This window comes from Pinus tabuliformis, chromosome 7 (assembly GCF_031772625.1).
Source record: "Pinus tabuliformis cultivar Carrire ecotype Pingquan chromosome 7, CPIR1, whole genome shotgun sequence".
Taxonomy (NCBI): Eukaryota; Viridiplantae; Streptophyta; class Pinopsida; order Pinales; family Pinaceae; genus Pinus; species Pinus tabuliformis.
Genome location: NC_142293.1, coordinates 1,742,011,250 through 1,742,025,491, shown reverse-complemented (window position 1 = coordinate 1,742,025,491; position 14,242 = coordinate 1,742,011,250). Strand labels below are relative to the sequence as shown.

General features: G+C 38.7%; 1 protein-coding gene across 1 annotated transcript in view; it reads right to left on the bottom strand.

Moving 5' to 3' along the window:
- The window catches only part of LOC149255293 (uncharacterized), a 214,162-nt gene that overhangs the window by 21,063 nt on the left and 178,857 nt on the right, over nucleotides 1-14,242 (bottom strand). Inside the window, exons 8-9 of the mRNA XM_089460450.1 lie at nucleotides 7,334-7,398; nucleotides 7,110-7,176 (exon numbers count right to left, since the gene is read on the bottom strand). Coding sequence (XP_089316576.1) covers nucleotides 7,110-7,176; nucleotides 7,334-7,398 — 132 coding nt within the window. The remainder of the gene's footprint in view (nucleotides 1-7,109; nucleotides 7,177-7,333; nucleotides 7,399-14,242) is intronic.

Genomic DNA, 14,242 nt, shown 5'->3' with positions numbered 1-14,242 from the left:
ATGATCTATTTTACTGGCGTGTTGACGGAAGAAGCATTGAAGAAGAAGATGTAGTCATGAAACTCTTTGCCTTCTCTTTCGAAGGAAATGATAGAGCATGGTTCCTAGACATACCTACTGGATAAATGAAGAACTAGGATCAGTTCCATGATGTCTTCAAAAAAAGATGGAAGATAGTCGATGGTTCAGTTTCAGAAGGCTGAAAAGAAAGAAAATGACAGTGTCCAGGATTTCAATTAGAGGTCTGAACACTTAGAGGTAAATACCAGCTAGCTTCTGCTTGTTGCAGATACAATACTAATGCAACATATCACTGCATTTGATTGACACTTTTCCTATGCCCTTAAGAACAAGGAACCTAAAAGTCTAGACTAAGCTAAGGGGTATGTTTTGAATATTGAACATTAACTCTTGACCTCTAAGGTAGACTTGCTCTCCTATCCTATGTTGAAGTTTCTAAGTCTACTAGTTAGAAACCCTCCATGCACTTTACTGATTTATTCCTACCTACTTGTTCTGTTACTTAACAAGTTATTTACCATGTAAATACTGAAAATAAACACTAGTGCGTGCTCAACATATTACAGATCTTCAACTGAAGGAAACAAAAACAAGCACACAAAATGACACCGTTACTTTTGGACCAATGTCCTCGGAAAAACCCAATGCGGGAAAACTGGTGCCGCTATCTGAGGGTTTTCTTATTAAGCAGTTTCAGAATACAATTTGGGTGCCAAATCTGGCTTACCCAACAGAGAATGCCCTTGTCAGTAGTACCTCTCAGTCTGAGACAGATGTCTCGACTAAAACCCCGGATAAACCCTCTGGCAGCTCCTTAGTTCCAAACTGCCCCAAAAACCCCAGCGTCAGCCTCTCTCTGCCCAACGCTGGCCCTGCGTTAGCCTTCTGACCCTCTGCGTCAGCTACGCTGGCCTCTCTAAAGCACTGCACAACTCCTGGCTGCCTCTGCGTGAGCCGTGGCTACTACTGCGTCACTCTCTCTGGCTCCTGTGCTGATCTCCTAGCACTATCTCTGACTCTCTGTACTCACTGCCCCTCAGCTGCAAGTCTGATCACTGATTTTATCTCTCTTAGCAAACCCTGCTCTAGAGAATAAAATGACTGATCATCTGGTGTACCCTCGAAGTGACCCTCAAGCCTCCTCTTATACTTTTCTCGTTGACATATCAACGATCGAGATTAAGTCCCTAATCAATGGCTAAGATTAAATCTGGCTTGATCCATGTCTTTTGGACCATTCTAACACAGTTTTATATTACTCCTCATTAATATTTTAATTTCCATAAGTTTGGACTTAGGGACTCCATTAAAAATATTAGTTATTTTAATATTTCTCAAACTGTTTAGAATCTGCCCAAACCCTTTCTGGGTATTGGAGATCTCATGTGCCCCAACCTCTCCACCAAATTTCGTGGCTAGAGCACATCCGATGCTACCCCAAATCAACATTCTAGAGTCAAGGTTGAAACCAAGCCTAAGCCTTCGAGTCATGTCAACCTAGCTTTGCAAGCTTTTCCCCAAGAATTTGATAAAGTAGCTAATGAGCTCATGCAGGGTCAGATTAGAATGATGAAAAAGTTGACTCTCTTGGATAGAGAGAGAGGTTCATGTCAAAATTTTCCTCCCAAGCCACATTACAATAATGACAAACCTCCTAGAAGAAATCTAGTCCCAAGTGGTAGTAAAGCTTACCCTCAACAATGTGTGCCTAATACTCTCACCCCTACTAACATGATTGCCTAAGAAGGGATCCCTTGGTGTCCTTATCGGAATGATTTCCATACTTAAGTGGACTATCCTTATAATCAAGCGAGTGAAGAGGAAAGATCAAAGAATTTAAATTTGATAAAGTGACTCATGTACCTTGATTGTTTTGCCAAACAAAATTTACCCTATTGCTAAGCAACAACATGATGAAATGATCAAAGGACACATAAAGACATAAAATGAAAATGTTAATGTTATAGAAGTTGAGGATAGGTTTAAAGGGTTATATTATACTAGAAGAAGCAAACAAATGGAAATCCTTGAGGCAAACAACAATGATGCCCCACCAAAGAATTGGGCTAGAACAGATTTTCCCTTTAGCAACAACATCCCCAAAATCCCAAAGCAACAATGATGCTTCATTAGATGTTGATTTAGGAAATTCTTTGACTAAAGTAAGTGTTCATGTTGCTTTTCTTGAATTGGCGAAGCTTGAACCTCAAAGAGGCCAAATAAAGAAAATCCTTAACCTTGATAAAGAACCTGAAGAATTTGTTGAACTTGTATTTAAGATCGAAAAATGAAGGACATGCACCTTTCTTCCTTTCATTAGTAGTGAATGACTTGATTTTGCATCATTGTATGTTTGATATTAGAGCCTCTGCTAATGTAGTTCCATTAAAAGTCATGAACCAATTAGAATTGCAAATTAATAGACCTTATAGAATGGTGCGTTGTTTTGACTCTAAATCTATCCAGGTCTATGGCATAATCAAAAGTGTAAAGGTTGCTTCAGTTGCTAATCCTAACATTGCTTTGCTCATTGATATAGCTATCGTTGTTGTTCATGATACCTGGGGTATGGCCTTATCAAGAAAATGGTTAGCCATGTTAGGTGGGTATTTGTAGATGGATTTATCCCATGTTACCATAACCACATTAGATGGCAAGCCATTTATTCTTCATAGAGAACCAAAATTTCCATTTTATGTAGATGGCATCAGTGAACTCGATAATTATATATCCAATATTGATCAAGGATCGTTAGATATGCATAGTCCCACCAATTCAAAGAAATCAATAGAGGATCAATATTATGACTTTTCCTTCCTGCCATTATCATTAGAAGATATCGTTGAGAAAGAATAAAGAACATTGGGCCTTTAAACCTTGAAATGGCTTGAAAGAATTTTGTGTGAAAATTTCAAATCTGAAATCCTATTGCAACAACTGGAAATTATTCTTCTAATTGTTAATTAATTTAACAATTTATTTGCTACGAAAAATACTGAGTAAATCACATTGCGACCTTCACAAACAAAACTATGGAAATTAATAGCACTGGAAACTGAGAAATGCTAGCACACACATAAGATATGATACAATTATTTTTGGACAAAAGTGCCTGGAAAAACCAAACTTGGGAAAATCGGTGCAACTGCTGAGGGTTTTATATTATTAAGCAGCAATGAATTTATCTTAGTACAATCTGGATACCGAATACTGACAATCTTGTAGAGAAAATACTGGCAAAAATATCTTGAGGGAAATTACTCACTCCGACCAATCCCGACACTTGACTGTCACTGAAAATCAAGTCGCCCACCTTGCCCTGCACAATGTCTGCATCACCCTGGTGTAGTTTGTTACACGCTCGACCTGCACTCGCGCTTCCCGCACTTGCGCTGCCTGCATTCGCTCTGCATGGAACAACTGGAAATCAAGTCGTCATGCCTACTACTAATAGGGAAAACGCTTCTCTGACCCTCTGGAACCTTTGCTTGACCTCTGGAACTGAAAACGTCTTCTTCCTTGAGCAAAAAAAAACTGCCCTTTGAAGCTTTCGCGTTGCCTTTGGGCAGCTTCCAGGAAAAATTTCGACCTCTCTGCAAATGCACTCACCAGATCTGGAAATCTTCCTCTGGCTTTACTGTCGATACCACTCTCTGTCTCTGCTTCCTTCTGAAGCTCGGACTGTTTCGACTACTGCCTCTCGAAAATCAAACTCTCCAAGGAAATCGATCTTAGTGTCTCCACATGTGTGTTCTCCATCTACCCATCGACTTCTTATTATAATCTTCTGTTGGACCTCCAACGACCAAGATTAACACTTAATCAAGGGCCAAGATCATATCAAAGTCGATTTGTGTGAGTTTCTAGATGATTCTCACCTTATCTCAATTAATACTAATTAATTAACCAAATTAGACTTACGAAATATTTAAAAATAGGCTAATAATCTAATTGAGACACTTCTAGGTGGAATTTCCAGAAACGATTTCTGGGTTATGGAGAACTCTTGTGTTTTAGCCTCTCTGCAAAGTTTTGAGACTAGAACACCTCCGATGCTACAAAAACTAACATTTTGAACCTTAAGCCTTTAGGGAGCAAAAGGATAATGAAGAGGTTAGGGGAAGTATATGACAAGTAAACTCTTTACCTTTTTCCAAACCAAATGATTGGAAGACTAGAAAGAAAAGCTGTAAAAATTCTTCTTATAGAGATTCCAATTGATGAATACCAAGACCATGACCCTTGACCCATCTTGCCACTCCAAGACCAAGACATCAATCCTTTTCTCTGTCACTGCTGAGATGAACATTAGCATTGTTGCTATACTGGTGTCATCACTCTATTGCTGCACCTTTACTGAGATCATCCTTGTTGCTCCTTCACCGAGATCATCATTGATGTATTTTCATTGAGATCACTATTGCTGCAACACTGAGACCTTCACAACAGTACCACTGAAATCATTACTATACCACCGAGACAATGAGATCATTGAGATATGAGAGTTATATCGAGATCAAAATCATGATCCTATAACTATCATGATTACATCTATGCCAACAATCCCAGAGATCCATCCTTATCACGAATATATTACGACTGTGATTATAGTAAGCATCAAGCATATGACTGAGATATAAGTCATCATATGTTGCGTCTATCTGGAATGTCAATATTATTACAACTGTAATTGAGAGTATGCCGAGAGGGATAACAAGTATGTTTCACTGTGGGATCACCGTGATCCTCTTCATTGAACCTGTAGGATTTTCGATGTAACCCTTGTCACTGATTTTCATTATGTCGAGACTGTAACAAAGATATCACTTGGATTATCTTCATCATTAGAATGCCGAGATTGTTAGAGACAAATTCAATTCCCATACGGTGATATCTTTTGAGACTTCTGCTTGTCAAGACTGTTAGGGCTCCTGTAGGGTTCCAGAGATCTCTTCATCACCGAGAGATAATAATTATGCTTCCTTTCGTTGAGATGTACACCACCGAGGAGGAGGGAACTATTATCTTTCCTCACTATGATCATCACCGCATTTGATGAGGCCTTCTGAGATCCTGTACCCAACCGAGATCTCCCTTCTGCACCTCATAACCATCCACAGTTCAGAGAAATGCGAGTTCTGTGCTTGTTCTTTTGCGCAGACCCTAGTCACCTGTTTATAGTAGTTTGTGCTCCAAAATGAGTCGACTTGAACTTGTGAATGGACATGTCCTTTATCCAAGCCGACATGACTGCCATTAATATATTTAATTTAATATTGAAGCCGACTTGATGAGTTTCTTATCGATTTGCTTGCAGACTTCTTGAGCTTGACAATGGAGGATTTTTCTTGGTCTTGGAGGGATGCTTTGACTTGAATACATTTTACATAGGATCTTAAAGAGCTCCTTCATACATGACTTGACTCTTTGACTTTATTAATAAATCCTAAAGACATCAAGAAGAAGTCTTTTACCTAATGACACTTCTTGCTCATGAAACCCATGTAGCAAGGCATACAAAAATAATTTATTCTCTTTTATTACATCATTTACAAAGATCATGTCATTATGAAGAACAAACCTAGTTGCACTTTCTTCAACAAAGGGTACATAGCATTCACCTCATGACTAGTCAATACATATAACTATGCCACGAGGACGATCTTATCCATCTTATAAATCATTTATTACTCAAAATATCTTATACAATTGAAGAAATTTTCTAGCAATCTTGTGATAAATATGTATCGATTTCTTTTCACTAAGACAGTCCAACAAAGCAAAGGCCTACATCCCACAAGACTACAACCCTCACAAAAGAAGTTCAAAAGCTCTTACATACAGGTTTCATTATTCCAAGCAACTAACCTAATTTATAAATGGGAAGCAACATTCAAACATGATTGGCCTTCCAAGTAATTGGTGAGTCCATTCGAATCAATGTAAAAGGAAGTCAAGTTCACTCATGGAGGAAGGGCTTGCTGAAAATGGCTACACTTGTCAGGATTGTCTCTTTCAAGATTCTCCAAGTTCAACTTTCAGAATTTAAAGGTACATGTATCAACACCTAGGAATCAAGCTGAAACAAAAGAAACGAGCAAATTTGCAACAGTGATGAATGACCAAGGTTGAGATTTTAGAAGTTGACAATCATAGGCCAATATAAGGTAAAAAAACACAGCAAGAAAACTCATATCTTATATCAGACATAATTATGTAACTGTCACTCGTGTAAAGATCTAATTAGATGTGTTCTATAAGACCAGTATAGATCCATCTTAACCATAGATCTATTGACAGTTGAGGGAGATAAAATATTTTGACATGCAAATAACACTTGAAAGGTTTACACCTCGAGATTTGATTTCACTCGGGACTTCATAGATTCAGGGTTAAGATGGATCTATATAGTTTTATAGTCAGCACTAGTACATATACATTTTTATTTTGTCTCTTTGTATAGATATGTATGAAATTGAAATTGATATTCAAACATCTTATTCAAGGCGTACATTGAAAAAAATTTAGAAGTAAAAGAATTAGACATCTTCTTCACATTAAAAAGTGAAATTATAAGATTTTTTTTATGTTAAATTACTTAACGTCTCTATATAGAGTTGATATAAAATTATGTTATTTAATAGGGACATTGAAATATTTTATTGATGACTGAGAGTGCAATTTTTTTGTTACTAATATATTCTTTCATATACGACATGTCAACTATATGTTAAGCATGAAAGGAATGACACACCTCCTTCATACTGGGTTGTTGATTGTAACAACAGCAATGAACCAAATATGTATATTTATCTACACTTTTCATTATAGCCAACATTGTTTTTTATTTACTAAATATTTCGTTTTTATTTTTAGAAGGGACACGTGTCAAGTCTGGTTTGAGCATGGATGTAATTACACATCTCCCTCATACTAGGCTGTAAAATGCACCTCTCAGCATAATAAATCAATGTCTAAAATAAAAGAAAAAGGCATTATCTGTTCCCATCTAAATGAACAAATTTTAGAAACAGACACAGAGTCGAACACATTTAAGAGGGAAATGATCAGATAAGCACATAACATACCTCCCAAAAATCACAGATGACACGACTGTCGTTTCTATAACCATCCTCGTATACTGTATGTTTTTCTCTGCATATAGTATCCATCCATCGTTAACTACTATAATTCCAACGATAAAGACAACTTGAAACAGAAATCTGAACACAAATCACAATCATCTAAAAGAAGAGCTTCTAGAATATTAAATTTGCAAATAACAATCAAGGCTTGGGGGTAAGAAACAAACAGTGCTTCAAAATCAAGTACAGGACTGCCGCAAATTAACTGTTCCAGTTCAATAGGCTGGAATAACTGCATGATAAAATTGTACAGAAACATCACTATTATCAGTAAGGTACATATTGCAATGAAAAATTACGAATACTGAAAACATTTTAAGTAAATTCTTCCTTTCAGAATCATATTTCCATGTTGAATTTTGTCTCATCATTTTCCCTATTGCCAGCCTGTTTTATAATGAAGACAAACAAATTCCGTGTTCCAAATCATTTTCCCTATTGCCAGCCTGTTTTATAATGAAGACAAACAAATTCCGTGTTCCAAATCATCCGAGACAAGGAATGACTTCCAGAATTGTTCCTTCAACTTTACACTAAAAAGACAATTACATTAAATTGCAGGATTGACACCAAAAATTGTTACATAACATGGACAAAGAAACTGTAAAGGGCCACCCATTGTCTAATCAATATAATTATATCAGAGGATACAAAATTCATGCACTAGCAACAACAAATAAAATTTAATCACATATGCAGAATCAGTACACCAAGGAAATAGGGCAAAAGAGCTGAGTCATTTTATTAATATAGGAAGTTGAGTACATCAATGACAAGAAAGATAGAACTTGGGCTTTGATACCCACCATTTCGTGGGTGATATCCCTAAGAGAAAAAATTTCTCCGAGATGGTCTTCAGCCAGCAGCCCCTTGCAGCCACCAACTAGCTCATTGTGCCATAACTCTGCCACCTGAGTCATCCATGTGGTCCTTCACCCATCTGCCATGATCGTATGTTTCAAAGTGGGCCTCCCGAACCTAAAGGTATGCCTTGCCATTTGGTAATTGAGTATTGTAGTTTGCTTATCATGGACCCTTCTTGGCATGGATTAATGGAGAGATTCCGCGGAAATAATGGGTTAGGTTTGTGTCAATGTGGAAAAAGTCGAAGTCGGGATTAAATCGGCAAGGTTCCAAAAATTGAAAAAGTCGTTAAAGTCTGGAGTTTTTTGAAAAAGTCTGCAAAATTAAAAAAATACAAAAATATTCATTTTCTAAAAAACCCCTACTTTTTCAAAAAAATCCAGACTTTTTAAATAAAATCCCAATTTACAAAACCACTACAAAAAAAAAAGCAAGAAGAAGAAAAAGAAAAATAATTGTAAAAGAAACTACCACATTCACGATTTTTTGGAAAATGTCCTGATTTAATCCCGACTTTTTCAAATGGGAAAAAATCGGCCGATTTAATCGGCCAACGGAAAAAAATCACGTTTTGAGGATTTAATCTCTACTTTTTCCCGACTTTTTCCACACTGCTTTGTGCCCTTGTCCCCTAGACCCCTTTTGGAAATTAACTTGCATTCTAGTCCCGTGGGATCTCTTTTATTGACCATTTGGCTTTAGGGATGATATTTCATGAGAAACCCCAATTTTGGTTGCGGAGTCCCACTCCCTTATCCACTCATATTACACTCTTTCCACTCATTATTACCCCATTCATCATTTCTCCCACTTGGGTCCACATTCCTCCACTGGGTCCACATAGGGTTAGCTCGCCCCTTCCCCTCACCCACACCTTGGGTCAAGCCTGGAATGATGCCCTAGAGGTTGATGCAAATGAAAAGAAAGACAAAAGCATATTTGGCCACATTCAACATGGAAATGTACCACAAAATACAAAATATGGCCAGGACAAACACATTTAGCACGTGGGCAAAAGCTGATAAATGAGCTCTAGCCCATCATCATGGCCATCACCCTAGTTCCTACAGGTTCTATGAGCCTCCTTCATCATATAGGAACCCATGATTGTCCCACCCTACCTTAAAAGGGGGTAGTCACTGCTACATCTTATGCATTGTGCTCTTACCCCTTGAGGCCCGAGTAGTTAATAAAAAAAAATCATAAAAAGGAAAAAAGCAAAAGGCATATAAAGAAAGGTGGAAAAATCAAGGTCAGGGCACCTCATGTACCACGATTGCTCCCTCTTATACGTTATAAACCCAAGTGTGGGCTTCCCTTTTATTAGCTACCCTTGTACCCTAGCATGTGGCCCAGGACTGCGCTTTCTCATCCCCTACTTCATTCACCTATTTGTCACATGCCACCACCTTTTGAAGGATGTACCTTGAACATATTATCCCCTTTAGAAGTAGAAAACACCAAATAGGATATTTGGTTAACCCCATTTGGAGTTTAGGAGACACTGGCACATCCCAAAGATCATTATGGAAGGGCAGGCCATTATGAAGTCCCCACTTGTGGTCCATGGTTGGTAAGCTCATTTCCTTGAGTTCTCTAATGACTTGTTGTATTGGAAGGTTAGGGGACGCATTGGATCTTATGCAGGATTGCAAATGGTCTCCATCTTGGGTTTGGTCTGCATATACGGGGTCCTAATCCTCCAGAGGGTTACATTGACACATGTAGGGTGTGTGTTGAGAGCTATGGGCCTCCATAGCAGTAGACAACACTCCATGGATCATCGAAGATGGGCAGAGATGCTCGAGATACTCCCATTGGACGAGGAAGATGCACCTGGTTCACCTTTGCCTAACCGGCCCCACAGATGTACCATGCACTTGGTAGTTGACCCAAGACTTGTAAGACGATGTGGCATCCCCTACACCATCATCAAAGCCCTTGCAGATGGTCTACAGGCATCTTCGACTCAATTGGAGACCCATGAGGTTATTATTGTGCCCCTACACCCATTGGGAGCACCACAGGTTTATTGTTTGGAGAACAAGGGGCCAACCCCTTGTTCATCAATAGGCCTCTTAGAGGACCCTACGACATGCATAGATTATTATTTCACCTCTTGAGAGGCTTATTATTTCATTTGTGAGCTAGTTTGGTGGGCTTGTCACCAAAAGTTCGATTATTAAAACATTATTTTATTTTTGGAGTTTATGTAGGCCAAGGAGGCTAATTCGAACTTCTCTTTAGTGTATAAATACAAGTGAGATGAGTTCATTTGCTATCATCACTTTGGATTGGATCTCTTCTCTCTCTTGATAATTTCGAACTTTTTCTTAGAGGATGAATTGGAGCTTTATGGATGAATTTTGATGTGTGGATTTGGTCTATCTTACCTCGGAGCTTCTCTATTGTCAAATTGTGGATGGTTGGATATGTTTTATTACATGTAAGTACATGTTTTTTTTTCTATTCTTGTTTTACTTTGTCATGTGCATTGGACTGGGATTTTCGTTATTTTTAGGGCTAATTGTTGCACGCATTTACTGGTTAAAATTGTGGAATTTTGTCTCTATATAACATCCCTCAAAGTATGGGCCATGTAATGTGAATGAAATCTCTTAGGGGTAATCTATCAACGAATTTATCATGATAAGCCACCACATTTTGCACATTAAAGTATAAAAGTTGCAAGATTGCTTCTCTTTGACCTAGGAGGCTAGTGAAGCAGTCATGAGGCCTCCTTGACCAAGAACAAAAGGTCCTCACTCATATTCATTATAGACTACATTCTCCCAAGAATAAGACACTGATCTACCAAAGGGTGGTCACCTTATATCAACGTCTTTCACCCTTTCCTAGGTCTAGCCAAGTTGGGTCACCTAGGGCATCATTTTCCCGGTGAATAGTCCTCCAAAAATTTCGATCTCCTAGCCTCTCCTTCACTTGTGTTTCCTCAAGACCTCTTCCAAATTTGAGGTCATTCTGAGAGTGGAGTTGTGAGAAAATCCAAGCCCTAGCTCCGAGATCAAACTTTTCCCTAACATCCCCAAGGCTAGTACCTTACAAGATCAATTCAACACCTTTAAGTGAATATTCTTTCTTTGATCCTTTTCCCCACCTTGTCTAGGCTAAGGACTTCATTGATTGCTAAACTCTTTCGTCCTAACCGAGACTGGGTCCACTTGGTCCCATGTGGTCTCGTTCCTTTGAAAAGGCAATTCTTGAAGAACCATCCGGGATACCAATTTCAACCAAAGATTTTAGGGATTGGGAAACTCCTTCACAAGCTATATCCCATAAACCTAACCCTCAAATCCTCCCTTTCTTCTCATAGAAGACATTGTTCCTTGCTTAGAAAGCAAGCAAGCTCTATCCTTCAACATCTTCTAGAGAGGGATCATTTGGGTCACTTCACATGCACTTATTGATTTATCCTTCATTGGTGACTCCATAATATACCGGGTCTCCTCCCATTGGTGAAAGTCCATAAATAGTAGGGAGCCTTAGCTAAGGTGACAGTGGGTTAAGTCTCCATTTGTTTCTCTTGGTCTAGCATTTTCCCTTTAGAGATCCCTTTAGGTCCCTTGCTAGTTTGAGCGGTAACAGACTTATCACTGCAAGCTATGCAAAACCCAAGTGGAGATATGATGAACCAAGTGCTAAAAATGGCTCCCACAAAATCTGCACTTTGCCCAGAAAATTCTGCAACTGATGTTGGAATAGAACTGGAGTTTTTGCCCTCAAGGCTGCTCAAAAAATTCTGCAAAAATAGCTCTGACCTACTCTCACTCAAACCACAAAAACCTAGAAAGGGTTTGGACTATTTCTAGCTGACCCAGAAGCCCCCAAAAAGTGTGAGTTTCCCTTCACTGGCTAGTTGTACACACTTCAGGAATCGCCCTACTGAAGATGCTCAAAAATCTCATTGAAATGCCCCACAAACCTTTGCAAGAAATTCCCTCCGGAAATGCATTATTTTTCCAACACCTTACTGCACTAATCTCCTCTTCCTTCAACCCCTCACAGTCACAATCAAACGACATTTGCGCACTGCTAGAATGGAAAAATTTGGCCCAGAAGATCACCTCAATCTCAATCTTTGCAAAATGCCACCAAACTCCAACTACAACTAGTGAAATTCTCTCTTCAAAGTCCAGATCCTCCAATCCACTGCTACTGCTACAAATAATGCTCCACAAAATCCTGTTGCTCTAAGGAAATGCAATGAGTTGGGCAAACTCTTGCAATTAAGCTCAAGGAAAGCCCTAAATTCGTCTCTCAAATTGCCTCACTAGGGAGACATTCAAAGTGTGAGCTCGCGCCCCCCCAATTTCAAGAGTTCTTGCTGAAAGCTCACTAGGAACCTGCTATCCTCGTCATTGATAATGGGCTTGGGAAGAACATGCAACTGGAACACCTCCCTAAAGAATAGCTCACCCACTTGTGACGTTGAATACCTGACTGGGCTAGCGAAAAAGTAGGAAATTTTTGTTAGCCTGTCCACCACCACATAGATGCAATCACGCCCCTGCATAGCTGGGGAGACCTGTAATGAAATCCATAGAAATGCTCTCCCACTTCCTCTCTAGAATAGGGAGAGGTTGGAGCAACCCGACCAGATGTGTATGCTACCCTTTATTCCTTTGATAGGTACTGCATTTGTAATGACCCATCTCGAATTAAAGGGAGCATAGGGATATTAGCATGCACACGAGGCATGCATATGAAGCTACATATGCATGCATCGCCTGCACTGCACTAGTATACATATTGGTTGATATTGAAGGATGTTTATATTTAGGGTAACAAATTAACTATTGAAGTAAATACCTAACTCACAAGAATATAGTAGGGTACTTGACATATGTACCACCACCATAATATATGTAATTCTACTCTATAAAACTAAAGGTAAATGCAATGTATTGAACTAACTACAAAGGAATTATAATACATATATTATTCTAACAAAAGAAACTATGTATTCTATAAAATGAAATGAAAGTAATATATATTATAAAGAGAAGTATATATATATATATATATATATATATATATATATATATTAAATTTTAATCCAAAATAAAACCATAATACTATGAAAATAATTTAATAAAAACGAAATGGAAATATAATATGATAAAAGACATATACTACAAATAAAAAGGCATTATCATTAAGTCAGGGTCAAGAGAAGGCGGTGACCGCCTCTACAAACTTCTGAAGTTATCGAATTAAAGGCGGTGGAGAAATTTGGAAGCGGTGGAGTAACCTGTCCAGTATGAAAGGAGGAAAGGCACTGTAGAAAAGGGGAGAAAAAAATTTCTATACAGAGGGAGACAAAGGAGGAATTCGCATATAGGAAGATAGAGGAGGAATCTACGAGAGAGCCACAGAGAAAGATTGAGCTTCATTGTTCTTGAAGCTTTTGGACACGAGGGCTAGAGTGTTTCAATTGTGAAGTGTTCGAGTATTGGGTACTCAGATTGTGCTCAGTTTGATAGGGAGGTTTTGGTCATTGTGGTAATAGGAGCAAATTTTGAGCAACATCAACTTCGGATCGACTTCAAACACGAAAACCAGGTATGTATGAGTGAATTAAATTGATAAATTTCTATTTAAATTGCAATTGTTAAATTCTGGTAAGATTTAGGGATATAGTTATGGTTAGGTCATTAAAACACTCCTACACATGTCTCAAGACGTCCCCCTTGAGGGCCTTGTTACCCACCACATGTGGGTAATATCCATAGGAGAAAATTTTTCTCCTAGATGGTCCTCAGCCAGCAACCAATAGCCCCTTGCAGCCACCAGATAGCTCGATGTGCCACTATCTCCACCACCTGAGCCATCCATGTGGTCCCTCGCCCATCTGTTATGATCGTATGTTTGAAGGTGGGCCTTCCAACCCTAAAGGTATGGCTTTTCATTGTGTAGTTGAGTATTTTTGTTTACTTATCATGGACACTTTTGGGCATAGATTAGTGGGGGGGGATTCAACGGAAAGAGTGGGTTTGGTTTGTACTCGTCTCCTCTATCCAATTTGATGGTTAGCGGTGTATCCTAGTCCCATGGGATCTCTTCTATTGGCTACTAGCTTTAGGGGTGGCACTACATGGGAAACCTTGATTTTGGTTGCATGGTCTCGCTTCTCGGCACCATATACATCACTCCCCCCCTCTAATTATAACCCCATTCACCATATTTTCCAT